This window comes from Thunnus albacares, chromosome 15 (genome assembly GCF_914725855.1).
Source record: "Thunnus albacares chromosome 15, fThuAlb1.1, whole genome shotgun sequence".
NCBI classification, from domain to species: domain Eukaryota; kingdom Metazoa; phylum Chordata; class Actinopteri; order Scombriformes; family Scombridae; genus Thunnus; species Thunnus albacares.
In genome coordinates this window covers 19,008,667-19,030,903 of record NC_058120.1, presented here as the reverse complement: position 1 = coordinate 19,030,903, position 22,237 = coordinate 19,008,667, and the positions used below count along the sequence as shown (strand labels likewise).

General features: G+C 41.9%; 1 protein-coding gene across 5 annotated transcripts in view; it reads right to left on the bottom strand.

The window, feature by feature from the left end:
- pcnt (pericentrin) overlaps positions 1-22,237 on the bottom strand; it is a 38,338-nt gene that overhangs the window by 15,292 nt on the left and 809 nt on the right. For 3 of the 5 annotated variants that reach the window (XM_044373968.1, XM_044373972.1, XM_044373970.1), the window contains exons 2-37: positions 21,747-21,776; positions 19,302-19,478; positions 18,675-18,818; positions 17,723-17,872; positions 16,601-17,535; positions 16,154-16,513; positions 15,463-15,880; positions 14,764-15,180; positions 14,462-14,680; positions 13,842-13,937; positions 13,564-13,707; positions 12,283-12,520; positions 12,007-12,086; positions 11,581-11,878; positions 11,233-11,333; positions 10,875-10,986; positions 10,492-10,618; positions 10,177-10,296; positions 10,030-10,087; positions 9,726-9,830; positions 9,459-9,570; positions 9,330-9,370; positions 9,106-9,240; positions 8,741-8,987; positions 8,457-8,607; positions 7,494-7,947; positions 7,134-7,331; positions 6,879-6,950; positions 6,093-6,197; positions 5,633-5,785; positions 4,765-4,911; positions 1,776-1,936; positions 1,281-1,453; positions 915-1,099; positions 617-779; positions 160-402 (exon numbers count right to left, since the gene is read on the bottom strand). In XM_044373968.1, coding sequence (XP_044229903.1) covers positions 160-402; positions 617-779; positions 915-1,099; positions 1,281-1,453; positions 1,776-1,936; positions 4,765-4,911; positions 5,633-5,785; positions 6,093-6,197; positions 6,879-6,950; positions 7,134-7,331; positions 7,494-7,947; positions 8,457-8,607; positions 8,741-8,987; positions 9,106-9,240; positions 9,330-9,370; positions 9,459-9,570; positions 9,726-9,830; positions 10,030-10,087; positions 10,177-10,296; positions 10,492-10,618; positions 10,875-10,986; positions 11,233-11,333; positions 11,581-11,878; positions 12,007-12,086; positions 12,283-12,520; positions 13,564-13,707; positions 13,842-13,937; positions 14,462-14,680; positions 14,764-15,180; positions 15,463-15,880; positions 16,154-16,513; positions 16,601-17,535; positions 17,723-17,872; positions 18,675-18,818; positions 19,302-19,478; positions 21,747-21,776 — 7,069 coding nt within the window. The remainder of the gene's footprint in view (positions 1-159; positions 403-616; positions 780-914; positions 1,100-1,280; positions 1,454-1,775; positions 1,937-4,764; positions 4,912-5,632; positions 5,786-6,092; positions 6,198-6,878; positions 6,951-7,133; positions 7,332-7,493; positions 7,948-8,456; positions 8,608-8,740; positions 8,988-9,105; positions 9,241-9,329; positions 9,371-9,458; positions 9,571-9,725; positions 9,831-10,029; positions 10,088-10,176; positions 10,297-10,491; positions 10,619-10,874; positions 10,987-11,232; positions 11,334-11,580; positions 11,879-12,006; positions 12,087-12,282; positions 12,521-13,563; positions 13,708-13,841; positions 13,938-14,461; positions 14,681-14,763; positions 15,181-15,462; positions 15,881-16,153; positions 16,514-16,600; positions 17,536-17,722; positions 17,873-18,674; positions 18,819-19,301; positions 19,479-21,746; positions 21,777-22,237) is intronic. The other 2 variants (XM_044373969.1, XM_044373971.1) reach the window with 2 other exon arrangements.

Genomic DNA, 22,237 nt, shown 5'->3' with positions numbered 1-22,237 from the left:
CTGCGTCAGGATCTAAATTGAGCCAATGGCCTATGGAGAGAAGACACATCTGAGCGCAGACATTACATAAGTGTATGGTCAAGCTCACTGAAGAGGTCACGTAACATTTTATGTAGACAGATGCGGGATTTTATGATTTAAGTGCTTGGCTCCACTCACCTTTCTCCCTCTCTCCCAGACCGGCGGAGAGATGCTCCTTCTGACGCAAGACAATCGCATGCTCCTCGCTGAGTTCCTGATGCTTTGCTCTGAGGCTGTCCAGCTCCGCGGTGAGGCACTGCATCTGGTGCATCTTCATCTTCAGGTCCTCCAGCTCCTTCACTAGTCCCTCCTCTTGTGCCTCCTTCTGCAGTAGAGTCTCTTCTAGGACAGCTTTTTCAGCCATGTAGCCCTCTAGTAGCCCTGAACACATAATGCAAATAGTTCATGTGAAAAGAAAAGACATGTTTGAGATTCTTACACTCAGCCTCACAACTTGTTGAGGTTAGAATTCTGTGTAACTTGGAACACTGTCAGAGCAGCAAGGCGTATTAACAGCCAGTGGATTAACTACTGTAACTTGGCTTTGCTTTACTTGGCTTCCCTCTTGTGCTGCCAACGAGGACACAGCGCTCACCCTCAGCCTTGTGAAGCTCTAGCTGGAGTTGACTCTTCAGCTTTGCCTCCTGATCAAGCTGCTCCAATAAGAGCTTGTGCTGCTCAATGAGTTGGGCGGAGTCTTCTCTGCCCTGGGAGAACTTTTCCTCAAGAGAAAGGTGGACATCATGAGTCTGTTCCAGCTGGAGAAAAGGTAAGAAACCCAAGATTATCAGACAGGTTTGTTTGTTTGAGAAGTGTGTGTTAAAATTCTCACTGTGAATTTGATTCTTGACAAAACACATCTGGGATTATTGATTGGTATATACATGCTCTACCTGTGTGTTGGCCTGGTTGAGCAACTCCAGTAGTGTGTCTACTGTGTGACGCAGTCGGCTGCAGGCGTTCAGAGCTGCTTCCTCTCCTCCAGGGTTGATCTGTGTATCTGATATGAGCAGGCTCTCACAGAGCATATGGGTCAGTTCCATGTCCTCCGATGACATATCTGCGACTGAGATACCTACTAAAAGAGTAGGTCAGTATTACCTGGTGCATTGATGCAAATATTCTATTTGTCAAAAGATCTGTTTAGTTACCGCATCTCTAATCAGGAATCAACATCTTGCATTGAGTGTTTGTATGCCTAATAAAACACAGTGAAGATCCACACATTTTCTACAATTTAAACATGAATCAGAACAGACCTGATTCTTGTGCATCTTTGTTCCCCGTCAAGCTTCTCTGATGGGCCGCCTGCTCAGTTGTTTTGGTTCTGGCACTGATCTTTTGTCCAATGAGCTCTTCTGTTGCAATAGTGCTGCGAAGCATCTCAATCAGCACCTTCTTCAGCTTGTCATTGGCCTGGTGCAGGTTACGTCTGGGAGAACAAAAGTAACACGAAGCAAAACACATGACTGTGTTCAGAGACTAAATCTCTGAAGAGATTTAAACACTTGGCTAGGATTTACTCAAATAAATCCAGTTGAGTTAGTAGAGAGGTTTACAAAAAGACAAAGCAACAACCATACATTGTAACATTGGTGGTGTAACTAGTAACATTGACCACTTTATTTCCAAATTTCAATAAGGCAATAAAATACTTTTTTTTCCCGCTAAAAACCTGCTAAGTATACAAGGAAGATTAACCAGCATTAACTGATGGCTAGTCCATAAAAGAACCAGCACTGAATATTGTTTACCTTTCCTCTTTAGCAGTCTGTAAGTCGTCAGTGAGCATCTTAAGAAGGTTGCCTCCCTCCTGACTCTCTCGCTCCCTCCGCTGGAGGAGGATGTCCAGCGTGTCCATCTCTGCACGCTTCCCTTCTAACTCTCCCTGCAGACAGCCAACCTCTGCTCGCAGCTGAAGAGAGATAACAATCGACAGAGGGAGAGCTTGTAAATTCTACCAACACTTAACCCAAACCTAATGAATTGAAACGTCTCTCCTCTGCTGTACTGTTTATAACCTTTTGATGTGTGAAGAATGTTAAGAGATAAAGTTTTTTCATATAGCACTATTCAAGAGCAGAATGTCAGAAAGTGCTTTACATTAAAAAAGGCAGCTGACATAAAATACAGATTTAAGATTAACAGCATAAACACCATAAAACAGAAATAAATAAATCTAAAAATACCGCCTTGTGGTTGTATGCCTCCAACAACCAGTCAAGTTGCAGTTTACATCCATGTCTGTCCAGACTCATAATATTTGTAGTGAACCTTTTAGTGAACTTTTGAAGGACTTTTTAAAAAGGTATTAAGTGTATTTTCCTTGTATGTGTTGACATGTTTGGCCAATAAAGCTTACTCTGATAGAACACAAAGTTGAAGCTGTGACAGTAGACAATACTTCAGATATGGATGTTGCTGCAAAGAAGCTACAAATTCTAAAACGTGGATGCTCCACACACATACACATCTTCAACCCTGCACCACAGAAGATTTAAACAATTACCACAGTTTCAAGGTGGACACCCAAGATTAGTGTCACCAATTCAGTATCTGAACAAACATAATACATGTTCACAATCTCCCCTTCTGTTCCTGAGTTATGGTGTTGAAACATGGCCAGAAAAGTGTTTTTTCAGAACATTAAGATTTCACAGTGAAGTTGACCTTTGGGATATAAAAAGTCATTACTTCATCATTTCATCCTATTAGCCATGTTTACAAACAAGGTCACAGTGACCTTTAACCACCAAAATCTAATCAGTTCTTCCTTGAGTCCAAGTGGACGTTTGTGCCAAAGTTGAAGAAATTCCCTCAAGGTGTTCCTGGGATATTGTGTTCACAAGAGAATGGAACAGACACACGGACGGACAACTTGAAAACATAATGCCTCGGGCCATGACTGTCACCAGCGCAGAGGCATAAAAAGACAAGACTAGTTTTAACCAGTGGGTCTTGAGCTGCTTTTTAAAAAAAATGTCCACATTGTTCACAAACTACGTCCAAAGGGAGCAAATTCCAAGAAGGGAACTGCCAGAATCAACAAACTGAAACAGTTCAAACCTGAATTAATCAAATTCAAAGACTGGCTCATTGCCGTCTAGCTTTGTTTGCTGAAAAAAGCATCCATTTCTAACTTTGAGAGCACACACACAGAAAAGTGCAGACCAGTGTGAGCTTCTATCCAAGTCCATCAAAATTAAGATACGCCGCACAACTTCTCCTGTACATCATGCTTTATATCCACAATAGAGCATGGTGTACTTAACTGTTTTTATTGTGCTCTATTCATAATGAAATTCAGCAACATCCTTTCAGAGCCAAGAGCATCATGACAAAAGCAGAGGTTATGTTCTGCATATAAAATGGAATCAAAACCAGATGTTTGTTTTCACAGAGAAATGCATTTTTTTTTCCAGAGTCAACAACCAGCATTATCTGATCCAAAAACCCACAATACATTTAAAAAAAAAAAAAAAACCCACAAAAATCTGCATAATGCATTATGTAAACAGACATACTGACTGTATAATCATCATCAGGCATCCTTGGCAAAAGTACTCCGCTTAAGCACCAAGTCAGCGTGGGAGTGAGGCAAGCCGATTTCTGGAGGCACAGTAGAGTTTCTCCCAGATCTGTAGTGAATTTTCTTACCTTTCCTTCTTCAGGCAGTTCATTCTGTCCCTCTCCTTTCACCATCTCTTCCCTCTCTTTTTCCCTCTCCCTCCCGCTCCCTCCCATCAAGCACGTCTCATGCAGCCACCTGCCTCAACAAAACAATGCTGTTGCCCAGACAACAGCACCCTCCCAACCTCTCTTCAGACTCTTTGCTAACCTCATGGGGGGTGGGAGTGTTAATATCTCACGATAAAGAGCCAAGCTGGGTAGCTGTCATGGAAACAAAATATACACATAGATAGATAAAGTATGTTTATGCTGATTGTTAAAACAACATTTAGCTTTATCATAAGAATATTAGGGATTCACTACACATTTATACGCAGTCAAAACTGATTTTTTGGATAGAAACGAGGGCTTTTAGTAGTTTAGCAATTACCTTGTCAGTAACCGGGGGGGATAACAAAAACATAAAAGTTTCAGTATGCTTCACATCTCCACAACAACCAACCAACAAACTGAAGCTTTGCTCTAATGACCTGTAACAGGACAGGCAGACTATAATTGAATATAAAAATGAATAGAAAGAGAAAGAAATGTAGCTTTGCACTTGACTTTACAAATTATTTTGCCATCTGATGTTTGTAAGTCATGACCTGCTTCAAGTGGGGACACGAAAAGCATACAAAACATACACACACTGGATTAGTCTACTGATTCATTGACGTGATAATCTCTTTAACAAGATGTAATCCAATGCCAGATGATGTTAGATGAAAATACAGCCTGGACGCTATGCCTTAGCAGCAATATTCTTCTCTCGTTGTTAAATCCAGGACTGTTTTTTTGTTTCTAAGTCTTATTTGTCACCTTTAGACTGTCCTATGAACTTCAACACTCATGTCGTATTACCCATAATACAACACCTTTGTCTCAGACCTGTCTAGACTTGCCTGTGGTAAAATGAAGACACAGGTTCATACTCAACTCTTGTCATTTGCACTGAAAAAATGACAATGTAAAGCCTTGGACTGGGTAGGGCTTTTTCTATACGTGTGGTTGTGTGTGTGTGTGTGTGTGTGTGTGTGTGTGTGTGTGTGTGTGTGTGTGTGTGTGTAGTACCTGGGCTACCACAGCATCTAGCTGCTGCAGCTGGGCAGTAAGCTGGCTCATTTTGCCGGTGTAGCTGCGCTCCTTCTCCTCTTGTTCAGATGTGAAGCTCCGCCTCAGGTCCTCAAGCTCCGCCTCCTTCTGCTCTTCAAACTCAGTCTTCAAAGAAAGCAGAAACAAGTGAATTAAAAAAAAGGTGTAGATCAGCACCTTAAACGCTGCAGTATGTATTTACTTGTTCCACAGCTACAGAGATCTCTGGTCTCACTGGCTTATGACTGACCACTGCCCATTTCAGATGGTCAAATGCTAAATGTCTGAAAAAAAAAAAAAAAGTACCTTCAGCCTTAAAACCTTCTGCATCAGAGGATAAAAAGCTTAGATCCCATCCCATTTAGCCACTGTTCAGATGGTGGCATCACAAACACATGCACAACCCAGCAGCACACAGATTCAGAGAGCAGAGAAACAGACGGACAAGAACATATCTAGATATATGATGGTGGGATTATGTGGAAACTGGGTTTGAATAAAGCTCCAGTGGGACAGAATCCAAGAGAAAGAACTAACCCCTAGGAATGAACTGGTGCAGCTGAAGCTTAGGGGGGGCAATGCCACAACACACACACTCCACAGCTCTTAATAATCCAGAGCTATTACATAATGGTGTTTCAAACAGGCACTCAGAGTTGAATAAATACGCAACTCAAAATCAAAGGAATTGGGGAATACCGTTATAATATATTTCACATTTACTGAATTTATTATATGCATACAACATGATTGTCACAAAGGTTCTTTAGGAAAAGGATGCCTCAAAACCATCCACACTGTCTCATGTTTTTCCCCTCAATCTCCCCCAAGCATCTCCCTCCTTTACCTTCAGTTGATTAATCCTGTCCTGCAGCCTCTCTTCTGATTGGACTTTGTGGAGCTCCGCCTCTTCTAGGAAGTGCTGGCGTTGCCTTGTCGACTCCTCTTCAAGCTCCCTGCGACATGCCTCCAATTCTCGTGCAGAGATACCCCTCAACTCCTACGACAGCAGACATGTGTCATGTATTTGTTTAATACTGTCAATATGCAGTTGGTCAAATGCTCACATTCATAGTGCTTCTTAAAAAAAAAAAAAAAAATCCAAATAAATACGCCTCTTCACACAAACACATGATTATGGAGGATGAACAATGACTCTGTGTAATCCCTTCTCTAATGGGCCGTAAGAGCCACAGAGACAAGAACTCTAGTGACAACCACTAAAAACTGCTCGCCAGGCAGAACAGGGGATGTTCATTCGTCCTATGAAACACACAGATTCACACACAGGCAGTATACACACACACCTGTAGCTGGAGTTGGTGTTGTTCGACGAGTTGGTCTTTCTCAGCGGTGTAGGAATGCGAGAGCTCCTGAAGAGCAGTGCCGTGTTGTTGCTCCAGCTCTAAAACCTGAGAAAGTGCACGTGATGTCAAGACAAGTAAACTCTTTCTGACCATTAAAACAGATTAAAATTGGAAAGCAGGAAAGAAAAGTTAACATAAACCAATGTGGTAGTTTTTTTATGGATATCCAAAACACTTAACACTCAATTTGATGCATTTGAAATGATGTAATTGCAATGCAGTAACAGCTAACAACTCATCACTAAAATTCACTTTAAAAAAAAGCATTTGTGAAATTAATAATTACATTATTAATTGATGATTTGTCCTGCAAAAGATTTATCAAGTCTAGCCAATGTAATCTAGCTGCTTCTTTCTCATCTTTATTTGTGCTTCTCACCCAAACTAAAAGATTTTTTCCATATATTTACATTCACAATTCCTTATTTTTTAAAGTGTGTGAGGAAAAAAAGACAGAATGGACGCCAGTATGTGGTGGCTAATTACCACTAATATATTCTCATTCAGTGGGAATCACTGTTCTGTTATGACTAGCTACTGAATTCATAGATGTTTAATTTTTGCTCCTGAGCAGTTAAAATTTATCTCTATAACTTTATGCAGTGCAATTAAATATACACATTGCTCTTATGTTTTCATCAGTGTCCACATGGTAATATGACTAAAATCTAAAAACTAATGTAAAAGCTATTTTAGAGAATAATGTAGGGATTACTGGATAAGTACCTGCTTCTTAAGGGTCTCCAGAGCTTTGCAGTGTTCAGTGTCTAAGGCCTCTTTCTGAGCAGACAGCTCAGTCTGTAAAAACAATCATGAAGTACATAAATTCATTTTCATGCTGTTGCAAGTTGGTTTTAACAAGACAATCTCCTTGTTGCATACATTCATGTTAAAAGTGGACGGTCGAATTTCACTTCTTAGTTAAGTGAACTGTATATGCGGGAGTAGCCTGGGGTTCAACTACCCAGCCTCCTTTCTCACCTTGTGAACGTGGCTGAGCTCTGCTGCCATGGCGCTAAACTTCTCCATGTGCAGCTGAGCCAGCTCCTTCCTTAGTTCCTCCCTGATGGACAGCTGCTCTGCGCCGTGACGCTCCATAATCTGCCGATGCTCTGACTTTTGACGATTAACATCTTGACAGTGTCTCTCTTCAAGCTGCACCATTTCATCACGCAGTGTCTGAGATTAAAGAGAGGATGGATAAAAAAAAAGGTACACAAGTACTTACAAACTGAGAAAAATGCACAATATGGTCATTGTTAGGGTTTAAAGGCATTTTTTAAGACTGCCCAAATAAGGATCGAAATTGTGTTTTACTTCCTATGAACTGTATGTCCTTACTTGAACTTCCTTCAGGTATGTGGCCTCCAAAGTGTCCATATTACCCAGCATCCTCTTTTCCAGTTCATCCTTTTCTTCCTGGTGTTTGCGAGCCAACTCTGCCTCTAGAGCCTCAAGCTGAGCTTGACTGGTTTCTTGAAACACAGCCTGCAGACTTTCAAGGTCTGTCTTTCGTTTGGAATTGAGGGCCGCTTCCAAGGCAACAAGCTCAGCGTTGTGCTTGGATTCAAGCTCAACAGTCATAGCTGCAAGCCGATCTCTGTGACTGGCACTGAGTGACTCGAGTTGGGCTTTGTGTTTGGCATTGAGTGTGTCCATCTCTTGGGAGTGTTTGTTCAGGAGTGTTGCTCTGTCGTGTTCCAACTCAGTTTGATGTTTGTTCTTAAGCTCTGCCAGAGAGATTTCATGTTTCTGGGCCAAAGACTGCTCCAACACTGCTTTTTCCTCTTGAAACCTAAACACACACACATAGACACACAGAGAATCACTTAAATCACAGAACATTAAATCTGCCCAAAAGAAGAGGGGATGAAACTGCAGATTTCAAAACTGTTTTTCATATGATTTAAGGAAAGTAAGCAGGGACTTTGCATGGTGTGTAGCATTAAGTCAGACCATGATAGCAGCACTGCAGCTGAAATGTTGGTGTTCAAAATAAATGACACAACAATATTAAAAGGAAAAGATGCCACTTTGCTCCAGAAAACTGTGTTGGATGTTTACTTTTTTACTTTACATTTTGACCAAAAATTTTTTTAAAAAAAAAAATCAAAAAGTAAAAACATTAAATATTAGAAGTAATCTATGACCTATCTGCGCTTCTTCTCCTTCTTTTTTTTTTTTAAATTCCTCTCACTGTATGATAACCAAAGTAGAACTCGCTTAACATAGTAATACAAATATGGCTTGGGTCGCAATGCCTAACTCCTGTCAAACCATTAACCTCCAGCTGGTCTTACTCACCTCTCTTGGGCTTGGTGTAGCCGCTCCTCACTCTGCTCAAGGAGGAGAACATTAAGTTCCTTGATTTCTGTTGCCATGCAGTTTTTTGCCTTTTGCAGCTCACTGTCAAACTGGGCCTCCAGTCTCTGCTTCAATAACAGGACCTGTGAGCCTAAAACACAATCAATATGTTACAAATTGAAGGAGAGCAACACTTATCTGCTTGGAAGCTATAACAAACTGACATTTTATTAAGAAATCAATGTGGATATTGTTCTCCTTTTGAATCTGCCAACTGATCTTACTCTCATTGTTGTCCAGTGCAGCCTGTAGAGACTTCAACTTCTCCTTCTCTTCCTGGAGTGCTTCTTCCAAACAAGTCCTCTCCTTCTCCATGTCTCTCTCAAGGTCTGTCCTCAAGGCAGAGAGCTCAGCTTCATGCTTCACTTGGAGCTCTTCTCTCATCCTCTTCATCTCCTCCTGCACATCCTCCCTCTGCTGTTTCAGAGCTTCCTCAAGATGAATGAGCTCCCCGGCACACTCCTGCTTCAACTGACAGCATTTCAACATTTAAGCACTATGCTTTGAAATTACCATATTGTACTATTAAATGTGTGTTTCTGTATTCATATCAACATATTCCAATCCTGAAATTGTCCCCCCCCCCCACCTTTTGTGTGTTTTTCTCCATTTCTGCTTCATGTTGTTTGCTCAAGTCTGCAAGTCTGTTCTCCAGGGTGTGGATGATGGTCATTCCTGTCTGCAGCTGCTCAGTGTGACACCACATCCTCTGTTCAACCTCCACCTAATTAAAATCACAAAAGCTTTTCATTATATAGCTGATAACTTCAGGGGGTAATATGAAGTACACATTATCTGATTATCTTTTCTCACCTCAACCTGTCTTGCCACCTCCAAATGGACTCTGGTGAGGTCTATGAGATAGACAATTAGAGATAATTTTTTATCTTTACCACTTCTGGATACCAAATGGCAAATGCTTTACATGTATGCAAAAAGTACCTTGTAAGTGACGGTCAGAAAGTTTGGCCCTGAGTTGCTCTAGCTCCAGGGCATGACGAGTCTTCATCTCCTGCAGTTCTTCATAGTAATGGTCTGTGAGGTCTGAACGCACCTGAAGCACATGTAATGATATAAAACTAATAAATGAGAATGTCAGGGCACTATTTGCTAAGAATCTCTTCACATTCTAACTTATTTTCTGATTTAGTGGGAAAAAGGGTAAAAGAAAAGACTGAAAGACAGAGGGACCAAGTTTGTGTGTCTGACCTGTTGCAGCTCTTCCTTAAAGGAAACAGCCAAAGAGGATCGTAGGCTGGCCAGCTCTGTTGTGTGTTTCTCCTCCAGCTGCAGGTGCAAACTGTCAAGCATTTCCTGGATGAAACATAACATGATGCTTACAATACCTTCTAATGAGGATCACAGAAATAATAAAATACTATTATGCAACTTTGTAACTTGGTCAGTGGTTTCAAAATTTCAAACTGCTCCATACAACACATTTATCTGGCGATGGCAAGTCTTGAAAATGTCTTATGTTATTAATATGCTCACATAATACGTGCACCTTTACCTTGTGTTTCTCTGGCACATCACCTTTTTCCTCCTCAGCTTGACTGTGAGATATGAAACTGAAACAGAGACCAAAGGCACTGATATTCAAAGAATTTCATCTAAGTTTGCGGTACACATATCTAGTCTTAGACATCTGCAGTAATACCTGTCATCTGAGGTTTTAAGCACGGATTCTTCTAAGGCACCTTCTACCAGCCTGAGCTGGAGCAGAGCAATTTCCTCTCTGTAGTTCTCCTCTGCTGCCCGCAACCGCTGCTCGAAGTACCTGGAGGAGGAGTGCAGTCAAATGTGCATAATTTGCAAGGGGTCTGCGTGAAGGTAGGAAGTTAAGGACTGACATGTAATGAACAAAATAATGCAAAGGTACACTGTGCAAACCAGTCCAGTAAACAACAAAGACTGTGTAAATAAAAACATCAGGACTATGTGTGTGTCCATGTGCCTTTTTGTGCACACATACCTCCTCAGGCTTTCCAGCTCAGCCTCATTCTGCTCTTTGATTTCCTGTTTTTGTTCATTAAACTCTGTCTTCAGGCGCTCGATATCATCAACACGAGATGAGCGAGCTAGCAGCTGCTCCTTCAGCTCTGTGAGACAATAAGGGAGATATCGAAAACAGAAAAAATACTGTTATTTGAAATACACACATGCAATTGATGTCTGAGAGTGAAGTTGTTCTAGTTTCCCTTTCTTTATTTTATCTCATTTCATCATTGTCAACAGATAATGGAAAAATGTATTTTAAACATGCCCTACATCCTTTACACGGGAAGCCTTTAATTTCTTCAAGTTTTTTTTTTGGATATAAACTACTAAGACGTCAGGCTGGTTTATTAATCTCACCTCCCAACTCTTGACGACTAGTCCTCATGCTCTCCAGCTGGGCCCACAGATGACCTACTTCCTCTTCTGATTTCTGTTTCAGCAAGTCCTTCTCCTCCTGTAGGCACAATACCTGGTTCACAGAGAAGAAGTGTCACTTTTTTTATTTCAAAACTTAATGTAATGTAAGGTTTGGTTTGAATACGTGTATGTTTCCTGTTATTTTAGAGACTGGTGCCAGAAAAATTATTGAAATATCCACAAGTGGGGGGGGTTGATCTAAAAATTCAGTCATTTTGCCAGGGCCAGTTTGTGATGTGTATACTGAAACAAAGAATAAGGCAATTTCACTACAGTTAATGTGTTACAGTGAACTCACCTCCTGCTGCAGTTGCTGCTCTTTCTCCTCTAGGTGGAGTACTTGCTGCTCTCTCCCCTGCAGCACTGCCTCATGACTAGAAACCAACTCCTCCAGAGCACCTAAGTAGCATTCACAAAACAAGAAAAGCATGAACATTTTTTTATAAATTAAGATGCGATATACACCGCTTGCAAAACATGCAAGAAGCAGCATCATAAATTAAAACGACCATAGATGTTGCACAATTCAACCTTGCAAATCTCTAATATTTGTGGACAGAAATGATGTTTTCTGTCTTAGTGGAATTATGCACTGTGAGTGGGGAGTGGAGGGGGGCTGGAAGAATTGTGGAGGAATGCAACTCACGGGCAGTGGCATCTCTGTCAGTACAGGCCTGTTTCAATTCCTCCTCTAGTTTCTGGTTCTGCTCCTTACTGGAGGTCTGGAACTCCTCCAGCCTGGCCTTTGAATCCCACAGCTCCGACTGGGCCTGGGACAAAGCTGCCTGGGCTTCAGTTACAGCTTTGCTGGTCTGGGTGAGGGAGGCCTGAGTGCTGGCAAGTTCTGTCTGGGTGCTAGTAAGGCTGTTCTGCGTCTCTGAGAGAGATGTCTGGAGGGTTGACTGGGTGCTTTCAGCTTCCTTCACCCATTCTGACCTTAGAGCCTGTGAAAAGAAAATAACTTGATTAATTGAAATAAATAATTCAAATGATGTAAATTTGGTAAATAAATCACAGATTTCCGATGACCAAATGCACTATTAGTATGACAATTGTTTTAATAAAGCTTGACCTGTATCTCTTTGGCCTGCTTTTCCTCCATGGAAGCTCTTTCCTGAGCAACACGAGTCTCCCACTGCCGCTTCAACTCATCTGAACATACATATATGACACAAATGAGAGGATTCATATACATCAAAGAGTCTGTCATTGTGGTTTTTCCGCAACAAGCTTCTAAATCTATATGAGGGTGACTTGCTTGCATCCATGACAGCATGCATGTTGAGTGCACTCAAAGGTAGACATGAAAAAGAACACTGAACAAACAGAGCAAGCACTCCAGACTCACCCATGTCTCTGTGATGCAGCTCACGCAGTCTCTCCTGCTGCTCCTGGTTCTGCAGTCTGATTTGTTCCAGTTCTGACAGATGCTGGGCCCGCAAGAGTGAAGTCTCCTGAGTTAATGTCTCCCTCAGGGAGGCCTGAGCAGACTCCTGCTGCAGGTTTATCTGAGAAAAGTCCACCTGGGACATGTGGACGTTTGTCAGGCTCAGACGCAAGACTTCAAGCTCGACGGTCTTTTGGGCCTTGGGGAATGAAAGCATAAGGTACAGTTCATGTCAGAGCTTTCCTGCATCTAATAGTGACACCATGTCAAGAGGGAAATGCATTTACATTTTAGGGCATTTAGTTGACACTCTTATCATCCATGGCCATTTATACCATGTTTGGACCGCAGGAACTTTCCCCGGGGACTAAGAACTTTTCGAGGAACTCAGTTCCTCTTCTTGTGTTTCCACTGGGGGGACCAGGGTCTAAATGAGGTTCCAGGGAGATTGTTTTACCCCCTAAAAAAGTCCTTGCTCGGAGAGTAGTACTTTCAAAAAGTACAGGAACTTTTGGGGCGGGGTTTGCAGGGATTACTGTAGCTGATTGGTCAAACACACACAGGGTAGCTGCTTCAACTTGTGTACTGCTTCATTCATAAAACAAGACAGTACTCTAGTAAAAATTTAGAACCGGTGTAGGATGGGGGGAGGACATTTCTCTTCATTTGATAACATTAAAAGTAAAGTTAGAGTTTGCTGTCAGCTTCCCGACTCATTTTCAAAAAAGACAAGAGAAAAAGAAATATAGCATGGCGAACTGAGAGCATGAGCGAGCAAGAGAGAGAGAAAGACAGCACGGCTGTGGTCGAGTGAGGAGAGGGAGGAGTGGTAGTGAGAACAACGCAATGAATGAGAGGAATAAACCATTTTCTGATTGTTTCATGGCAGTTACATTCTAAAGCACAAATAACCATCAAACACTCAATAGATGTTAGATTGTGGAGACAAATTCTGCAAATTTATCAGTGTGCTCCAGTGAAGTTTGCTGTCCTTGTTCAGCTGCACATTTCATGGAGATCTATAGAGAACCTCTTTTGATCTAGAATAAGATTTAATTCCTAAATCGGGTTCAAAGTCATTGTAATTGCCATATTTCTGTGGACATGAAAAGGTTATCTAAGAGAAGAGTGCTGGAGAAAAAAAAACAGCTTAGAAGACAGATAAAGGGTTATTTTACTCCATGGTGTGGTTGAGGATGTTACACTGTGTGCGAGTGTGTATCTGTGTGTGGGTGTATATACCTGTACGTGCTGCAGTTCAGCCTGGTGGGCAGCTTCCATGCTCTCTCTAAACTCCAAGGAGAGCTCTGTCTTCAGTTGACTAAGCTCCTCATTGTGTTTGGCAACTAGCTCTGACACCATCCTCTCATGCTCACGTTCAGTCACCTGCAGAGGAGAGAATACAAAGAATGGCAGAAGCTGAAAAATAATATAAAACAATGGTAAAAAGTTAAAGAACTACTATTAAAGATGTCTGAGTACTTCCGAGCACTACGGTGAAATTTGGCCTTTTCTAATACCTGTTTGATTAAGCTGATCTGTCTCTTCTGTTCTTCCTCCTTAGTGGCCTGCCGCTCCAGCAGCTGTGTCTCCAGGTGGGTGTTCAACTCAGAAATCTAGGCATTCAAGCAGATAAGCATGTCAAGGAAATGACAAGACTAGAGAGCAAACAACATTTTGCATCACCAAGGCTGCACAATCCTTTCTTAAAATTTCAGTAATAAAAAAAAAAACATGTGAAATATTTAATCTGAATCTTTATCAAATTACACAGTGAGAGACAACATGGTATTCATGTGACTTTTTTTCTCTTCATGTATGTGCATGACAGAGTAGTGAGATGTCCAAAAATGCCCCATCTTACAATGCTAAAAGATATCCTGTTAGCTAATAAACTCAAACAAACATCAAAGAAATACAGTAAATATGGATTTCAGCAACACACATTGTAACATATAACATATAAATAACTAATGTGAAACAATCTCTGGGTGGGAGAATGAGCAAATATGGGTCCTGGAGGTTTGATAAATACACATATTTACATTTAACTTTTAACATTCCAATTTTTAAAAATAGACACCATTATAAATCTGTAAAATTGATGCTCTTTAAAGTTTGCTTAATTTATAAATCCCACCTCTTGTTGATGTTTATTCTTCAGGTCTTTTATCTCCTGTTGGTGAGATGTCCTGAGCCTCTCCGTAGCCTCGTCCAAAGCCACGACCTGCCTCTCCAGTAGAGCCTTCACCTCCTCCTCCCTCTCCCTCCTCTGCTCCTCCAGGATATGCCTCACATCAAGGAGCTCCTTCTCCTTCTCCTGCCTCTCTTCCTCCCATTTCTCCTTCTCTTCAGCCAACTGTGAAAATGATTTTGCACATCATGATGTTCCCTGGAGAACGCTGATTCAAACTAATTCACACAAAGTGTTATATATCTCACCTCAACATCCTTGGCTTTTAGCAGGTTCTCAAACTGTTCAAGTTCCTCCTCTAGCACCTGCTCCATCTTTTTAATCTGTTCATCCATCTCCTCTTTCTTCCTCATGTGCTCCTCCCTCTCATGCACTGCCTGGGCCTGCGCTTCGTCCAGGCTGGCAAGGTTTTGTCTCAGGCAGACGACCTGAGATTCCAGTTCACTCCTCTGTTTCTCAGCGCTGTCCAGGCTGCTCTGGCTCTTCTCTAGCTCGTCCTGCAGTCTCTCAACCTCAGTTTGGACAGTAAGAAACTGTGCATGTGTAGTTTTGAGCTCCTTTAATGCTGTGTCAAGCTCCGCAGTCCTTTGATCTAGTAGATCTGATGCAGTTTTATGTCTTACTTTTGTCTCCTCTAGTTCTGACATGAGATCATCACAACAGGCCTTGAAAGGGGAATAAACAGAAATTCTTTTAGCTTTTGGTGCATTTTATCATTAATTTTTCCAACCATTCATTGCCCTGACCTTTCCTAAAGCATTTTAGTACAAACAGATTGCTGCTGCTGACTAATAATATTTCCACTTATCTAAATCACGCTGGCAAAAAACTGAGCAGAATGCATCATTGGGTCAGGGCATTGCAGTTATTCGAAATAACTGCAAATGTGTGCAGAAAATAGCATGTTTATTCTCTACATTCTTAGAAAGCTTATTCTACCGGTATACCTGTAATGTTCGCAGCTTGTTGTCATCTCTGAGTTCTGGGCTCTGTTTGGTCGATTCTGCAGTTTGCTTTACCCCCTGCAGAGATGCTACCAGCAGTTCCTCCTGTTTTTGATGAGACGGGAGTGCCAACTGCTTCTCCTGCTCCTCCTTTAGCTCCCCTACCAGTTTATCTTCCTCCACTGATGGAAAGGTAGCAGAGTCTAGCAGGGATGTTTCAGCAGAGATTTCAGCCTCCTTTCCCATCAACATTACTGCCTTCTCTTTTTCTCTCTCTTCCAGTAAGGCACTGAGTTTGTTCTTAAGGTTGTCTTGTTCATGGGCTTTCAAGTTCATCTCCTCCTCAACATGTCTCCTCTTCTCCTTTTCCTCCTCAAGTTCCCAGAGAGCCTGTCTGAGCTCCTCTGATACTTGGGCCCACCTGAACACACAAATGGCAGTTTTTAAAAAAGTTACCAAGTTGATTCAAAATGGAATGATGAAATGACCCTGGTACATTCATTTTTAACACTTTAAGTTTTCACACTTTAAGTTAACTTTAACTAAAAATCAGGAGGAGCTAGTCTGTTTAAGTTGGCACAAACATAAGTAAACTGGGTACCAAGAAATAATACATTTGTAATATAATGAAAACAGAATTTGAATGAGTAATGCAAAGAAATGGATCTGCACATGCCCTAATTAATTTCATTACCTGCTCCTGGCTTCCTCCAGCTCTTCAGCACTCTTGATGACTTCCTCTCCTAAAAGATTCAAGTCCCTGTCCTTGAGAGCCAGCTCCTCACGGAGCTCCTTACACTGCTGACTCAGCAGCTCTTTTTCCGGGTGTGTCTCCTCAAAATAACGCTCTGAAACATCACTCATCTCCAGCTTGCCAGAGGTGGAGTTGTTAAGCCACTGAGACAGAGACTGAGGATTGGAATCGTCAGCCACTGGGATGCCAGGGGAGTGCTCTGGGATAGAGATGTTGTGGAGGTTGTCGACCTCTTCTTGGGGACAGTTTGAAATTGACAGCAGAGGCTGGTCACCCAACACTTCACTGTTCAGCTCAAAACTGGGAAGAGGGACAAAGAGACAAATTAGTGGATCTATTTAACCTAGAAAACAGAAACACACACATAACAATTAGCATTCGTCTAACCTGTAGTCTGCAGATATGTCCAGTTGACTGCAATGTTCAAAGCTTTCATTGACCACTGAAGACTGAGAGTGTGCAAGGGGAGCTGAAGACAAGTAGCGCTCCATCAGAAGGTCCCCAGGTGTCGATACATTCATACTGTCCCGATCAGATCCACTTTCCAGATAGACCTCATCTATACCAATCCTCTCATCATAACTAAAACCAGCTTTTGCTTGGTTCTGCCGATTCTTAGAAGCTTTAAGTCCGAGGACTTCCTCCTCTCTGAACTTGAGTTCTTTCTCCCTCTCCTCCAACAGCTGCCTGACTCTCTCCACCTCTTCTTTGTGCTCCTCCTTCAGCATCCTCATTTCCTCTTCTTGTCTCTCTCTTTCCTCCTCAAGGCTCTGTAGGCGAAGGGCAGAGCTGGCTGCCTCCTCACTAAATCTTCTTACTGCATCTTCTTCCTCCTGAAGCCTTTTCCTCAGCTCCACAACTTCCCTGTTGAGCTTCTCCTTCTCCTCTTTGTACTGCTGCATCTCAAGGCACTGAGTTTGGACTTGGCTCAACTGGGTCTGGAGGTCCTGTAGCTGTGCCTCCCTTGCTTTTTCCTCCTTTTCCCTGCCTCTCTTTTCCTCCTCCAGTAAAGAAAGCAAATGTTGGTGATTCTCTCTCTCCTCTGCTAGTTCGGCACATGCACGTTGGCTGTTCTCCCTTTCTTCTTCTAGCTTAGCCCTAAGTTTGTGCAAAACAGAGTCCGTTTCAGTGTCACTGTCAGCGCCGAAGCTTTCCACACTTGACTGGGAGCCAGGACCCGCACTTCCTGATTTCCCCAATGGTGCCTCCTTATGATTGAGGTCTGCATCTTGGGAGGCATGGACAAGCTGACGCTGCTGTCGATTAGCATGAAGGACTTCAGGCCCCGACTGATTTCTGATGCGCAGAAACTCTACACTCGTCTGTGTGAAAGACAATTTAAAGAAGATGCAAGTTCAGTTGCTGTGAATATGAAAAGTGAAGTTCATATCCCAAAATCCAGAAAACCAAAACTTGCAAAAGGCAAGCTGGTATTCTGTAAAAGTCCAATACTTTTTAGGCAACAATAATCTGGATTTACTGAGATGGATATAATTGAGTTGCACGTACCAGCTGGAGCTGTCTCTGTAGCCCCTGAATCTGCCCAGCAAGTGACTGTGCCTCCAGTTGAACCTGGTCTCTACTGGCCAGGGCCTCCTGTAGGTTGGAGCTGAGCTTGGCAATTATCTCATTACGCTTCTCCACAGCCTGTTGTAACTGCTGCAAGTGTAAAAGAAAGAATCAATATACTATATTATAAGCACAGACATACACAAACACATACGAGAGTATAGCATGCGTTTCTGCCCTTAAGCAGTCTTAAGAGGAAATAATATTAAACGAATTCTCTCCTGTGTAGCCAACCAGAAAGCAGACTTGACCACTGACTACTTAGGTGCCAATTAGAATAGAAAATAGGACCAGAAAAAAGGTCAGAAAAGCATTTACCTACAGCATTAAAAACAGTATATTATTACAACATTTCCACAACTTGAAAACCTTCTTCAACCTCATTCCTCTACACATAGACATACATAGTACAGATGAGCTATGTTGCATTTTCAGATCAGCGCAGCCAAGCAGCCATGCAGAACAGGAGACAGTTACATTCCCCATGGGTTCGTAAAGACACTTCAATACTATAACTCTTATTGTCTTAGAGGGTAAACAAAGCATGAAGACAAATTAATCCATGTGACCAAACACATCTAAATACACTACAACATGGCATGTAAACAGAAACACATTTATAGAACTGTTTAAGGGCCTTTTTTTCCACTGTGAGAATTAAGAGCAGGATTAGAACATCTTTTGCTAGTCATACCTTAGCCTATTTGAGTCATTAACAGCAACACCAAAATAAAGCCAAAAGGAACCACTTAGAAGACATAAAATTACAGAATTATTCCACAAAAAAAAACAGAGTTTTGTTCCGATAATACAGCATGCACTATGGAAAATTAGAAATCTTTAAAAGAGATTTGATATTCCCTGTCAATGATTAATTACCAACTGTGTATACCTTTAGCTGCTCTTTGTCGGTAAGTGCAACAAGCTCCTCATCTCTCAACTCTTCTGCAGGGGATAAGTTTTGCTCCGGGGTGGGGGGCTCATCCTGCTGTTGTTGGTTCTGCTGATCCTCTGAATTCTTGTGCTCTTGGGGTTCCTAAAGAAATAAATCGTTTTACAATTAAATCTGATTTTGCACAGGAAAATGTCACAAATCATGTGCCACAAATATGTACACCTAATGTTGTGGGTGAACTCTCCCTTTAAAAAAAAAAAAAAAAGGCACTAAATAGTGCCACAGTTAATCCTGACCAGGTTGCTATGACAACATGTCCTACAGGCAACGTGATGGTTAGTGACCCATTTCTCTAATGTATGTTTACCGAGCAGGGGGCACGGACCATTTGTTAAGGCGTACAGTGAGCAAACAAAATTAGACATATACTGGAGGTCAGGTAGTGTGACCCATGAGTACTTGTGAGCCAAGTCATGCAGTAAAACAATTCTATTTGGTGAAAATGATCTGTTATTTCAGTTTAACAAATAATCTTATGGTCCACACAAATCAGATTTCTACAGCCTCTTCTGTAACTCCATTTTTGATGCCTGACTGATAATCTGTATGTGATGAGTGGTATACCTCATGGTTGGTCTTGCTGTTCAGCTCTGTGTCATTGGCTGTCGAAGGTGCTGGTTCTACGTGACGATCTTGCGTCGCGCAGTCATTCTTCGAGTGAGCCTGGCCCTTCCTCTTCTGCGTCTTTTTCGCCGTCCCCGCACCGTCGTTTTTCGCCCGCTTCTGTCGGAAGCTAGCAAGCTGCGCAGGAAGGACAGCGAGAGGTAGATGGACACATAAGTCAGGACCACTGAGCACCACCACACTATCAGCATGGTGGAGCTCGGGGGTCAAAGGTGAAAGAGGACTAGAGTTCAGATTTATCTCCTCAGTTGAAAAAAAAAAAGGTAATCAAAAAATAATTCTGAATCACTGGACAAAGAATTAATGCATGTATATATAAGTTCTTGATTGTCCCCACTGAAGAGAAGAAAAAAGATTTGGAAGTCCTTGTATTGATGAGTCAGAGTTATACAGCAAAAAAGACAGAGCCCAATGAAGCAAGAAGAAACCCAAACTCAAGCCCAGAATAGACTACACCATAACCTGACATGGTATGCAAGTTCAAATGAGGTGATGCTAAATATTATCAAATCTCCAGATAGCAACTTCAAGCCCGTGAGAAATACAGATTTTAGCGACACACATTGGACAACCTCTCAGCAGACCAGAAACAGAGCAAGGTTTAAAAAAAGGACACATCCATCTCTGCCACTTCACATTATTCAGCTTGTAGGAAAAGTCAAAATCAGAGAGAGGCAGACTGGCTTTTTGAAACATCACAAAGTCCTGACTAAAAACATAAATGAATAAAAAAAAAAAAACCCATCAAGAATCTAAACCTGAGAAGTTCATTCACAGTGAAAAACATAATCCCCAATCAAGCCATGATATTTAGCTTGAATTCCATTGGGACTGAATAGGTACAAATCCACCTCAGGCGGGTTCTCTTTGCAACACACTCCTCCTTCTCTCGCTGTCTCTCTCTCTCTGCCTGTCTCTCTCTTCTTTTAAGCAGCTTAAATCAGATTACAGCAGTTTACATTGTAACAGGGACCCTCATGAAGGACTCCATCAATATCTGACAGTCAATCATCAACCTCCTCCGTTGCTGGTGGTCAGATTTGTTCATTCTTCCATATCAGGGCAGCAGCTCTACTGTCCAGATGTAGATCTTCCAGTCTGTAGATGCAGCACATTCTGCCCAGCCCATCATCCTAAAACTCCCCGCCAAAGCCAACGTACAGTGCAGAGGGATCCACAAACTCTGGATAAGGGATGCTATGTGTCTGGACTAAGGAAAGAGGGTGGAGACTGGGACATGCATTCACATAGAGAGGAGGAGACAGAGCTCCGTGTGTGGCAAGCAGCATCAGAGTGTGCATGCTCAATTCAATTTGAGATTACATGGCCTCAGGAGAGCTACTTGTTGCTTTGTGTGATGAGTCACATATATGTGGATGGCAATATTGAGCGTGCATGTGCACCAGTCTTAAACGGATGACATATTACCGGCCTCTTCATAAAGCCACATCATAGCTTTTGATTTGTACTCCCATTTAGCTCCATGCAATACATTCATCCAAACACCCTCTTTTTCTTTTGACTCCTAAAACCAGATTTAAGATTTGTTTAAAATAACTGTTCCCTTTCCACCACACTTAAATTTCTTCTCACCTCACATCATTCATATGTTCACTTTCTCATTGTTATCTGAAATTCAACCCTTTGTGCATTCACCCTGTTCACTGCCTCGGCTTGCCACAACACAAGTCATGTCTTAGAAAGACACATCAGCCAGATGAGCGGTGTTTAGCCCAAGGCTGCTTCCATGTCTGACTAAACGGCAGGCTGCAGCTCATGCTGGCCAAATCAGATGCAACTGGACTGCTGAACACTGCTATTGTGTTATCAACAATGCCAACACCAGGATGCCTAATGGGATTCAATTTTGAGTGCATATTTGTTGGCGCATGATTTGTATATGTCCATGGCATGCTTTCAATGTGGCAAAGAATCAGAGATTTTTGATGCACCACACACAGTAAAGGCAATTGACAGCACTGCATTACCATAGCAACACCATCCATGTGAGATGCAAGTGTGCAACTGTTACCAAATCTCATGGGCTCACTGCACCACCTGATGGCCTGCAATCAGCATGACAGCCTGTGCAAGGTGTGCAGAGTACAGTAGACGTTCGCCTTATAAATGCAAAGCAGATTTTCCTTTGTTGGTTTACAGTCTTGATTATCTGTGCTGTGAGTCATTTTTTAAAAAGATCAGTGGGCTTAAATCTCAAAAGTTGACAGAAATCACATCATAGTGCAGAAAAGCAGAATAAAGCCCTGATTGCCTACCCAAGAGAAACAACAAGAAGGCTGAAATCACAAAGGAATAATGTTCAAAAACCCACACTCCCATGACAAAAGACAAAGATCTCTGCCAGTCACCACTTTCTATACTTACCGACTGGCTCTGTGGCATATTGGAGGATTTCTGTCATGAGGAATATCAGTAGTTCAGTTGAGTTATTTTCTAAGTATCATGCATCAGACTGATATGTACAACCAGTGCCGTCTGAATGAGTTACATTGTTTGAATGTGGCGGAGATCATCTACTATGTGTAGCGAATGCAATTAAATCAGCTACTTTGAACAAGTGACCTAGTTTGAACCTAATTTTTTAGACAGTATGGTTTGGTTGTCAAGACAGGGTAGGTCATTCTTGTTTATTGGCCCATTAATAATATGGCCTCCCATTGAAGCAGAAAACAGCTGCTTGCTCCTTTAATTTCGGCAGTGACAACAGCAGCCATATTCACAGACTGGGAAAAAAATGCCACAAGGGATACTCTCTCAAGACAAGTCATCAGTGTAGAAACATGTTAATATTACTTGGTTGGACAGTTGTTGGGAACTGAAAGATACTGGGATTCTGAATAGGCCATTTAATTGTT